Below are 12,187 nucleotides of genomic sequence, written 5' to 3'. Positions count from 1 at the left end.
AACTGTCCTTTCATGGTTTAGATCCTACCTCTCAGATAGGACGCATTGTATTACATATGGTGAGCGATTTGGTGTGGCATTTTGCAGGGCTAAGTACTTTGTCCACTCCTTTTCTAAATTGAGTGATATCGAAGAAAGATCTCAGCTCGCAACTTGTTTTAAACCATTATTCACAACAATAATAATCAAAATGAACCTCAACAATCTTGGGTAACTGCGAGAGGGAGAAAGATTTTTATTGGGATTTTTGTTGATATAGGACAAGGGAATTAGCCTTTTTATTTCATGTATTTTATGTTCTCATTAAACGTCACACCATGAAATAAATTGCACTGAAGTAAGTAGCTTATGACGGGAGATCAGGTTTCGCTACTTAAAAAAAACGTTAAAATAGCGTGGCTCTTACTGAAAAAAAAAACATTTTTTTTATTTCATGGCTCTTTAGGTCAAGCATATTCCTGACCCTTGCCTTTACATGTCATCACTTTTATGCTGTATATAAAAAAAAAACTGAAATTGGATTTTACCGTTCAAATAATATAGCCGAAATCCGCCCATTTCTCTCACGTAGACACTGAGATGCTGATGCATGCTTTTATATCATCTCGGTTAGATTATTATAATGCCCTGCTCTCCAGTCTTCCCGAAAATACATTACCAGCTTGCAGGTACTCAAAATTCAGAAGCACGTGTGCTTAGGGGGGCCGGGGAGAGGGATCACATTACACCAGTTTTTAAATATTTCTGCGTTGACTCCCTGTGTGTTTTAGGATTTATTTTAAGGTCCTCGTACTCGTTTTTAAATATCTTTACAGTCTTGAGCTGTTTTATCTGTCTGAATCACTTTTAGTATATCAGCGCTTGCGGTCCCTAAGGTCCTCTGGCAGTGGTTTGTCAACTATTCCTAGGGTGAGGACCAAAACCTATGGTGAAGCAGCATCAAGGCTCTTTGGTCCTCGCCCAAAGAACGGTCTGCCAGAGAACTTCAGGTCTGCGTGGACCCTTGATATTTTTAAGAGGAGGCTCAAAACAGCTTTCAATTGACCATTTTTGTTTGGTTTGATTCATTTAACTTCTAACCCTTTACTGTAACATATTTGGGGGGTGGGCACACTGGTAGGGTGTGGTTTAATGGCTAAAAATTCTTTCCCGAGGCCATCTCTTGACATCCCTATCAGTGTGGATAAGCTTCCATCAGGTGCCTTTTTCTCACATGGTTATTCTGTGCTTTGCCTTATTTATATTTCATTTCGATCATTTTTTTCATTATAACCAGTGTGTGTGTGTGTGTGTGTGTGTGTGTGTGTGTGTGTGTGTGTGTGTGTGTGTGTGTGTGTGTGTGTGTGTGTGTGTGTGTGTGTGTGTGTGTGTGTGTGTGTGTGTGTGTGTGTGTGTGTGTGTGTGTGTGTGTGTGTGTGTGTGTGTGTGTGTGTGTGTGTGTGTGTGTGTGTGTGTGTGTGTGTGTGTGTGTGTGTGTGTGTGTCTGTATGTTATCCTATTTTACGGACTATAAGTTTCTCCGGAATATAAGTCGCACTATCCCATAAATTCATTATTAAGAAGGAAAAAACATGTATAAGTCGTATCTAAGTATAAAATCCAACATCAGAAACTTACATGGCACCGTGATAAGCAATTTAAAATTAAAATAAAATTGATAGCATGGTATACTAACGTTACACGTACGTGCATATGTTAGATGTGCTCGAATATGTCAGTAACATATTTCGAGTTATTAAGATAACTTAAAAATCTTATCAAACTACCTGCTTCACTCTAAATCACTAAATCCAATGTAATATTTATCCTCAGTTTCACTTTTACCGGTAAACAACTCCCGGTAGGTCCCAGAGGTAGACTATGCGCTGCTTCCTCTCTCTGCTTTTACATGGCGGTCAAGGTTGAAATTGTCAACACAGGCCTAGAGCGCCTACTTGTGGTTTAGTGTGAAAATAACTTGAGAAATTATAAACAGTACTCATAATAAAAAAGTAAAACTCAATGATATAGTAATGTGTTAATAATTTAACATTTAAGTCCCACCGGAATACAAGTCGCACCCCTGGCCAAAGTAAGAAGAAAACAGCGATTTTTAGTCCAGAAAATATTCTAGGTGTTCTGAGTTGTTGGGGCATTTTATTTCCTTATTGTACACAGAATTTTTTTTTATATAGCACTTTGAGTGGCAATTGATTAGCTGAATTGTGCTTCGATTTCAGCGACAGCTTTACAAGTGGAGATATGCTCATGTTTTTTGTGTTCGTGTGCCCAGGTCAAAGCCGACAAAGACAGTGCCAACTTGCAGCGCTTGCAGCAGGCATCTCGAGGTGTCACCCAGTCTACCGCTGCAGTTGTGGCCTCTACCAAGTCTGGGAAGTCCCAAATTGAAGACAAAGGTGTGAACATTGTAACGTCTCGAGGGGTCCTTTACACACAGGGCCAAGACCCTCAACTTGCATTTTGATTACGCCGCAGATACAATGGACTTCTCCAGCATGACGCTGACTCAGATCAAGCGACAGGAGATGGACGCCCAGGTTGGGAACAATAAATAACGTTACATGAATGTGCCAGGCAAAAGTGAAATGATAAGCAGACCTGTTTTGGAATGTGCTCATTGTTCCCATTTGACATTTCATTGTTTTTCACCTAGTAGAAAGGTAAACTGAAAGCTTGGCAAATAGTATAAGAATTTGTGTATGATGCTGGCTTTTCCTCCCCTAAAAAGGAAAACACATTGAGACGAATCTCTGTCACACAAACATTGAAAAGTGAACGGTTGTGTGCAAAGAGTGTTTTACTCATGTTAACAGTATTTTCAGTAAAGAAGGACCTAAAATACATTAAGCCTGTAATTAGTTTCTTTGTGTCTAGATTATCATTTAGGTATTTACTGGTGATTGCAAACAGGTCAAGCAGTAAAGGAAATACATTAAAAGCTAAAAGTAGATTTTTAAAAAAACACCCCCTTAGGGGGTCTCAGAAACCCGTGACAAAAAGTAAGTTTTATACAGTATTATAAAATCAAACTACTTTTGGTTGCCATGCACCATATAAATTACAGTGTGTATATATATAATATATATATATATATATATATATATATATATATTTTTTTTTATATATATATATCTCTTTATTAATTTGTTTATTTATTTTCTTCTCATTCTACTCTGTTTTTCCTATTCTTTTAACTAAATCGGTTTTACAATATAGAACTGCAAGCAGTATGAAATTTATACGGTAAAAGTGAAATAACAAAAATAACATTTGAAATTAACAAAATCATCCTAATTGAACAGGATTTTTTCCTGGAAAGCAGGTTAGTTAGCTCCTATTATTTTCACTTCTGTTTTTGAGGTATGCACTGCAATAAGTATTGTGTTTTGCCAAATATTTTTTTACCTTATTTCATTATCTTATAAGAATACTTTTTTTGTTTATATATTTTACTTTACTGTATTTTTACTTGTGTTACTTTCTTTTTTTACTCCAAAAATAATAAAACTAATACAATCAGCAAAATTATCTGCCTTTGAAAATAATTCTGCTAATTTTAAGTATGATTCCCAAGATTCCAACTTATTGTTTGTTAATGTAAATATTCATTTTGAAAATATACTAATATAGGAAAAATAATATATCGTATAAAATATTTCCCAAAAGAACAAGCTCTATTTTGCAGTGTGAAAATGTGACTGTAAAAATATTTAAGATGAATCCAATCATACAAGGGATCACCACCCTTTTTGAAAATTAGAGCTAATTTTTGTTACTGATTGGAACGAAAGACTACCTGTTTGATATGCTTTTCTAAAATGGCCACTTATCCTGCTATTAACATTTTGTTACTATGTTATTACGAGGTTGTAATTATTAGAAGTTGAGTTAAAGTAGGCTCCGTCAACCACTTAAACATCATATTAGTTAGAAATAAATTTTCTGGAAAACAACAGTGACCTATCACTGGTGAGCTATTTTCAGAACCAATCTGCAGGCTACTCAGGTGTTCTTAGAGGGCTACCTGGTGCCCGCGGGGACCACCTTGGAGACTCCTGAACTACACGCTTATATGTTGCACTAACAACTATTTTATTATCAGCAGTCCTTGCAACTCTTTTAAGCCTATCAAGAGTCACATTTACATTTGACGCAACCTACCAAGTTGCAAGAAGCCATGAGACTTAAAAAGCAGCCCCTCAAAAGGCTCCTTTGTTCGCTTTTATATATTTTATTCGTTGTGACTCCTAAAAACAACCTGTTTGAGGTTGTTGGTTTTCCGCTCTTTGCGCCAGCAAACTTTGTAACAAGAGTGTGTCTGTCCTCCCCTTGCATTTGTGTTTGTACAGGTTCTGGTGTTGGAGCTGGAGACACGTCTGCAAAAGGAGCGTGAGCGTCTTGGGGAGTTGAGGAAGAAACACTACGAGCTTGCGGGAGTAGCGGAGGGCTGGGAGGCTAATGAGGAGGGTGAGCCCCAACACCACACCGTGGAACTACTTCATGATGATAATACTACTTTTTATTTAAAAGCGCCTTTAAAGGGAACACAAGGGCGTTATACACAGTATATAGAAACAAGGGCATGAATAAAAACAAAAATGAAACACCCAGACTCTTGACCTGCGGGTAGGGAAAGACTAAGGAGCTGTCGATGGAGAGAGAGAAGGTGTCAACTTCAAACATGGTGGATTTAGTAGCAATAGTTAGGAAATCCGTTTTATTCCAATTTGATTTTAAAAAGAAAATGGTGAACCATGTTTCATTTCAGAAACAAAGGAGATGAGGGAGGGGTGTGGGAATGTCCTGTTGGGTTTGCAGTAAAGTAGAGTTGTGTGTCATCGGCAAAATATTGGAAAGAAATGCTAAATATACGGTATATATGGCCAAAAGGGAGGATGTAGATTATAAAGAGTAGGGGCCCCAGGATGGAGCCCTTTTGCACACCTGTGGTAATTACAGAGGGCTCCGGGGAGAAGGAGTTGATTTACATGAACTGAGTTCGGTCTGCGAGGTAATAATGGAACCATTGGAGTGGGGTTTAGGTGATGCAAATTGAGGAGAGTCTGCTGAAAATTATGGGGTGAGAAATTATATCAAAGGCGGCACTCAGGTCGAGGAGGATGAGGATGGAAAGTGAACCAGAGTGAGCTGCAGTAAGGAGATTGTTGGTGATTGTGATGAGTGCTGTTCCTGTGCTGTCACTTGGACAAAACCCAGACTGGATGGGTTCAAACTTGGCTATGTTTAACTTATAAAACAGGCCTGGGTAAAAAACACGGCCACCAGAGTTTGTAAAGCAGCCCCAGACCATAAAAAAACTGCCTCCATATTCTCTTTTCCACAATACTGGTTCGATACACTATTCTAGAACCTAGATACCGTCTTTCACAATTCACTTGTGCGCTGCCAAAATTAATACATGAGAAAAAAGTACAGATGCAGAAAACATAAGAAAAGTAAATAATTTACATAATTTGAATGTTGTAGCAGTACGGAAGAATGCTTTTTAATAATAGATTTTTATGAACGGGGTACACAAAGCGACACTGGGGACTAAAGTGGCATTAAAACAACAATTATTTTTAGTAATTTATTTTTAATTTAAAAAGCCCGATTGGTCGCATGTGACACGCGGGCCATTGTTTGACCATCACTGTGCTAAATAACACACACTGTCCCTTTGGAAGACTTTGCTAACTTTCGTTTATTTAAAAATATTTTAGTAGCTATCAATTCCCTTTTTACGAATAAAAAAATCTAGTTACTGTAAGTTCCGGAACACAAGCCGCTACTTTTTTGTTACATTTTGTTAGAAAAGTAAAAGCCTATGATGCGGCGTTTGGATTAAAATCGATCACTTTGGCAGTTAAGAAGGAAATCGAGCTGCCGCCCATATATTTTAAATATAATATAAATAAATCAATGGTGAGAGGGTGGAGGCGTCAGCAGGAGGAACTATGTATTCATGTTATACATAACAGGAGCGAAACAGTAGGGTGTGAGTGCAGGGGGGTTTATTGGTACTTTATTCTAGACTGGCTACGTACTCAAGACGTTTTAACATTTTCAACCAAAAATCAAGTTCCTCAACTTAAACATCCAAGTGGAATGTAGGGGAAGTTATCTATTAAAAGTGCTGCTTTCCGTATCATCTGAGTCATTGTGAAGTCGCTGGAGTTTCCTTTAATTCTCAACGAACGATGACAAGCGACTGCAATTTCCTCTATTACCATGACAACGGCAAAAAAAAAAAACAACACATCTGTGTTGCAATCCGGCACAGTTCTGCACAGTATGTTTGCCCTGGTGCTGTCGTCTAGAAATACAGGGCTCACCGTTTGCAATGGATGTTGTAATGGTGGTCTGTGCAGCCCTTTGATACTGTTTGTGTGAAGGACTTAATAAATGTAACTTGACTTAAAAAGATGTGTTTTTGCTAATCTGTAATAATTGACTAGAAAAACCCTAATTTTTGCCGTTTTCTCCTTCCCTTCAGGCTAAGGTTGACCACAGCCCCGCCAGAGCCTTGCCTGGAAAGAAACTTGTATTTATATGCTCTTTTTCATCCACATCTTGCTAGTTTTTCCGCTCTTTTGTTAATCAAGCCAAATGAAACGGTGCTTGCTCTCTAAATCCACTTATTCGCATCCACGCCCGGAGTCTTCCATGCGGACGTCACCAAGGGCTCAGCCACCAGGGACGAGGCTGGGATAGAAAGACCACCACACATCACGCCTCCTTTTCAAACATAATGCCTGTGTACGTGTTTGTATAGAGCAGTCTATTACTTATTTATTATATGTGCTCCTTGCTCCAAATTTCCAACTCCCTTGCATTCAAGACCCCATGAGCACATTTTCCACGTCGGGAAACAGCAAAGACAAGATCTTAATCAGCTGCGGTGTGAAAAAAAAGGACTGAAAAAAGCCTCTTGTTTGCTAACAAACACCGGGAGCCAGAGGTCAGTTTGACAAATGTCGCTACTTCTTGAGTCCGTCGCACTTCACTGGACTGTCTGCCTTCCTTTTCAACTTTGTAACCAACCGGACGGTTAAATTCTGCCAATTTCGGATCCTATAGATCAGGGATGTCAAACTCAGTTGGGCTCTAGGGCGGGATCCAGACTTTTTGATATTAGGCAGGCTGGATCGGTACAATAGCGTCAACACCAATTTTTAAGCTTTGTTTTTTAGTATTATGCTTTATTATTCAGCCTACATTAGTGACCTGACCTACCTTAGATATTATAATCACAGATGACAAGCAATGTTTTTTAAACACAACATACTTATACTCAAAAAATGGGGTTGGGGGAAATTTATTTTTGGCATTGAATGTGTGGTTGACTGGTTTATTTTAACAGTTGACTGAATGCAATTTTATACCCGAACCAACTCACCACGCTATACAAACTCAACACTGCCCTTTAGCGGCTGGAGAGAGTATTTGCTTTGATTTTTTTTTTTTTTTTTTTTTAATCTCAGCTTTTGATAGAATAACCTAGAGACGTGGTTCTATTTTTGATTCACCGCATTTTCCGGACTATAAATCTCTTTGGAGTGAGTCAGACCAGCTAAAAAACGTAAAATTAAAAAGGAAAAAAATCATACTATAGGTGCAACTTATACAAGTCACATTTTGGGGAGAAATGTATTTGATGAAATTCCACACCCAAAACATACATGTCTTCTTGAAAGCCAATTTAAAATACAATTAAAATAGAGAATACGGTATACTAATGTTACCTTGTACGTGCGTATCTTAGACACGCTTGTCAGTAACGACGTAACATTGTATGAGTTATTCAGATAAATCGTGCATAAAGGACATGCTCACCAAACTTCAGCTTCACTCCAAATTCCCAAATCCAATGAAATATTAATCCTCTGTGTCACTTATACCAGTAAACAACCCCCCCCCCCCCCCCTCCACACAACAGGGCAAGGTTCAAATGATCTACACAAACCTAAATCGCCCTCTTGTGGTTTAGCGTGAAAATAGCATGTGAAATTATATAAAGTACCGATAATTAAATTTGAAACTCAATCATACAACAATGATTCAATAATTTCACTTATAAGTCTCACTAGAGTATAAGTCCACGCCCGGCCAAACTCTATAGTCTGGAAAATATGGTACTCAGAAATTTATGACAAGCGAAATGAAGTCATCCAACGGGCCCGATCCAGCCCACAGGCCGTATGTTTGACATGCTTGCTAGAGAGACTATTGTCGAAATGCACAAAACTGCCAAGAAAGCGGCGTATAGCCCGTATTCGAAACCATCAAGAGTAACAGGAAACCGTTTTTCGACCATTTTACAATACGAGTTCGATAACATGAAAAGGGTTTTTTGTGTGTGTGTTTTATTTAATTATATATTTCTTAATGTTATGTTGGTCTCTGCTGCCTTTGCTGTCGTGCAATTCTGCAGAATAATTCTGTACACAAATTATTTCAGAAAATCCATGCCTCACACTGCAAAAAAGAACTTACCCCACTGGCATGAAATTCTGCTAATATTCGATTTTATTTTTGGGTGGGGTTAAAGATGTTTTCAATGTTTTTCTTCAGGGAAATGGAAATCTTCATCCTTATAATGTGTAAAACAGAAGGTGGATCATCTTTTTCATTTTAAGTTGTATTTTCTACCAGTTTTGGGGTGAAAAACAAACTAAAATTTGCAAAACGCTAAACTTTGTTCTTATTTTATGTCTTGCTTGTATTTTACTAGAATATTAGGTTAAAAAGTCTTGAAATAACTATAATTTCTGTCAATTGTTTCAGATTACTATTGCCAAACAAAGCTTTGTCACTTAGAAGTAGCATCAAGGGAGAGAAAAGTACCAAATAGTTTGAACTCTTTCACTGCTATTAATGGCTGAAGGCGTCAAGTATTTTTTTAAATGATTGGCAGTGATTAAGCTAATCTCTTTTTATGATTGTAACGTTTATATCTTTTTTCTGTACCTTTAAAAGTATTTTTTGGAAGTGCAGGTCAGGAAATCATGAGCGTGTTATCGGCAACTTTCTCCATCTACAGTCACAACTACATTTGTTGGTCAGTGAGAGGCCTCTCCTTTATTTTGTTTTATTTCTCTAGATGTCATTGTTTTGTATTTCAACAGGCTGTTGACTTTTGTCTAATTGGGGTGCAGAAATTCAAACAGTTTTTGCTGATAATTCTTAAAGGGACAGTGTGTAATATTTAGAGCCTCCTAGCAGTGCAAAAAAATTAATTTAATTAAAAAAACTAATTTGATTACTTGGCAAAAACACATTCACGCCAATGTTATTTTTTATTAAAAATAAAAGGTCAATGAATTTGTTTTCTTTTTTTATACAGTGGAATAAACACTTAGGTCCCTGCAAACATTTACTCCTTGGATTTACACATTTCTTGTAGGTCACCGTTTTTGACCTGAAAACGTTGAATTTCTCCAAAACATGGGAGATGTAAATGCCTGTAGAATGCGTGTGTTGTGGAAAAAAGCAGCTTTCCGATTTCCTGGATGCCGCCACGAAAAAAAAGAACAAGCTGCTCGATACAGTGCCGTGAAAAATAATTTGCTCTCGTCCGGATTTCGTTTTTTTTGCACATTTATATCTCATAAAGGTTTCAGATCATCAAACCATTTATGATATCACACAGAGACGACCCAAAACGCTGTTTTTAAATATTTAGTAAGGCACAAAAAATGAAAACCTGTCTGGCCCTATATGAAAAAATAATCTCTCTGTGAACCTGCGCTTGAGTTTTGGGGCACAAACGGATGGCCGGACGCTCTTCTTCAGGGTCTTCTGGTAAAGACCAGAATTCATTATTCCGTCAACCACAGCAAGCTTTCCTGATCTTGAGGCAGAAAAGCGGCCCTAAACATCACACTGCCACACCATGGTTTACAGTTTGCACCATATCTTTTTTGTCAAATGCTGTGCCTGTTTTTAGCCAGATGTAACGGGCTGCACACCTTCCAAAAAGTTAACTATTTGACTCCTCAGTCCACAGAATGTTTCTCCAAAAGTCCCAAGGATAATCAAGATGTTTTTTGGACAAATGTAAGACGACCCCTTCTGTTCTTTTCTGACAGCAGTGGTTTTTGCCTGGGAACTCTCCCATTGTCACGCCAACTGACTGAAAAACCCCATCTTCATTCACATTCATAACATCTATAGTATGTCCCCATCTGGAAGTTCCCAACTTGGTGTCATGTAAAGGCAACTTTTTGAAGACAGCCATATTTGATTCAAACCAACATGTGCACCAGTGACAAAGCAATTAAAAAGTTTGTTCATTCATTTGACATTTTTTGGCCTGGGTGTTTTTTTTTTATAGTGGAATCAAGAACACTGATCTTAACTGGGATGCTTTTGTAATTCCTTGTCTTTTGTCTGTGAAATATTGAAATTGGTTTGATTATCTGTAACCTTTTGTGAGTGACAATATGCAAAAAAAAAATCTGGAACTAGGTCTTTTGAAGAAATTTCCAGCTCACCGGGTTACTGGGTCTTTACGTTTATCCCCAAAGTTTGCAAAAAGCTTGTCACTCACGAATTTTGCATACTTCAAAATGGTTAAATTATTTTAGTTTACCACTTGTTGGCACTAGGTGTTTTACACTGTACCTTTATAAAAGCTTTTTCTGATTTTATTTTGTCTCCTTGTCCAAATGTTCTTTCTAAATCTGTGTCGTGTCTGACGTCGTACCAGCTCAGCCAGCCTTTCAAACTGCCTCACACTGTAGTTGGAAAAACTACTCACTTGCATAGCAACATTTACATGTGTCTTTGTATCATGTACTAAAACTGTCGGTGGGTCTGTTTTTATTTTGTTTTAATTTTTTTTTTTTCAGTTTAGAAAAGAATAAATATTTCAACTTGTTAATACACCTTGGAGGTATGTGTTTTTTTAAGCTGAATTGTTCTTTTCCACAGTATTTTGACTTGTTTTTTTAAGGACTCATTTAAAGTATTGTAATCCAGTGCTTACCAAACTTTTTGTCATTTAAAAAAATATCATCTTTCAAAAATGTTGACTAATTCCACCAGTTTCATGTGTTTTTTTTTAAGCTTAAATTATGTTGCCTGAATTGATAGTATAGTGTTTGTTTCATAATTTGTGAGCATGGTGGCTTGAGGGGGTAATACATGTTATTTGCTCACAATTTTTATCAACCGAGTTTTCAAGTTTTACTATACTTTTTGTTTTTCTAGAAAAATCATAAGTCAAACTTGAAATAAGACCAATTATCTGCCAGTAAAAGAATTTATTTTACTACGGTTTCGCTTTTTTAGTACAATAATTTAAATCAGCAAAATTATGTGGAAAGCTTTCTACTTTATTACTTTCTTTTTTGCAGTGCAATCTTAAACAGCTTTAAAAAAATATTCAATACATTCCCACTGTTCTACTTAATGAGCTGATAATCAGTACAGTGATACCTCTCTATGCGAGATTAATTTGTTCCCTTATCGTGCTCTTCTTTAGAAATGCTTTTATCCCAAGCAAATTTTCACTTTTCTAAATAACTAAAAAAAACAATCTGTTCCGGATCTCTCCAAAACATCTAAATTAACCCTAAAAAGCTATTAAACACATCATCCTCATCAATAAAAAGACATTCAAATCGTAATTGAACATAAAATTATCGTGATAAGATGAATAAGATGCTAATGATGCATTGCTGACTGGGTACAAGCTGATACTTGCAGTGGTTTGGAGCACTTGGACCTCTCGTGACAGATTCTCGTAACTTGGAATTTCTCTTGTATTTCAGGCAACATTTTTGTTGGAAAGACATCTCATATCTCAAATGTTTCGTATCTATGGGAGTACGTATGTTTTGGTATCACTGTGGCAGAGAAAATTCGGGGAGTGGATACCTCTGCATGTACCCTAAGGGCTTTTGAAAACCTTTCTTAACTTTTGTAGAGCTCATCGATTGCTTCTCGAGCAAAGAGAGAGGAAGCGATCAGTAGCTACGGTCTGATCCAGTCCAGTGGCAGCCTCTGGCTTCCTTTGTCCCAATTGACCTGGTGCACAGGCCAGCCATGGCTATCCAAGTCACCAAGCCCCCTTGGACTCCCAGTCCTGGAAGGAAGAGATGGAAGAAAAGAGCGACGCGGCAGTCGCCGCACTACTTTTAAGTACTCGACCACTGGGGTGACTTATTGTAGGTTTCTGTTG

At 37.5% G+C, this 12,187-nt stretch overlaps 1 protein-coding gene across 2 annotated transcripts in view; it reads left to right on the top strand.

The window, feature by feature from the left end:
- The window catches only part of hip1 (huntingtin interacting protein 1), a 69,977-nt gene extending 59,088 nt beyond the window's left edge, over positions 1–10,889 (top strand). For both annotated transcript variants that reach the window (XM_088345404.1, XM_088345405.1), the window contains exons 28-31: positions 2,273–2,396; positions 2,476–2,537; positions 4,350–4,467; positions 6,497–10,889. In XM_088345404.1, coding sequence (XP_088201530.1) covers positions 2,273–2,396; positions 2,476–2,537; positions 4,350–4,467; positions 6,497–6,501 — 309 coding nt within the window. In that variant the 3' untranslated portion in view covers positions 6,502–10,889. The remainder of the gene's footprint in view (positions 1–2,272; positions 2,397–2,475; positions 2,538–4,349; positions 4,468–6,496) is intronic.
- The last annotated feature ends 1,298 nt before the right edge of the window (positions 10,890–12,187 follow it).

This window comes from Urocampus carinirostris, chromosome 10 (assembly GCF_059441175.1).
Source record: "Urocampus carinirostris isolate Australia breed hairy pipefish chromosome 10, RoL_Ucar_1.0, whole genome shotgun sequence".
Taxonomy (NCBI): domain Eukaryota; kingdom Metazoa; phylum Chordata; class Actinopteri; order Syngnathiformes; family Syngnathidae; genus Urocampus; species Urocampus carinirostris.
This window is presented reverse-complemented; position numbering and strand designations above follow the sequence as displayed.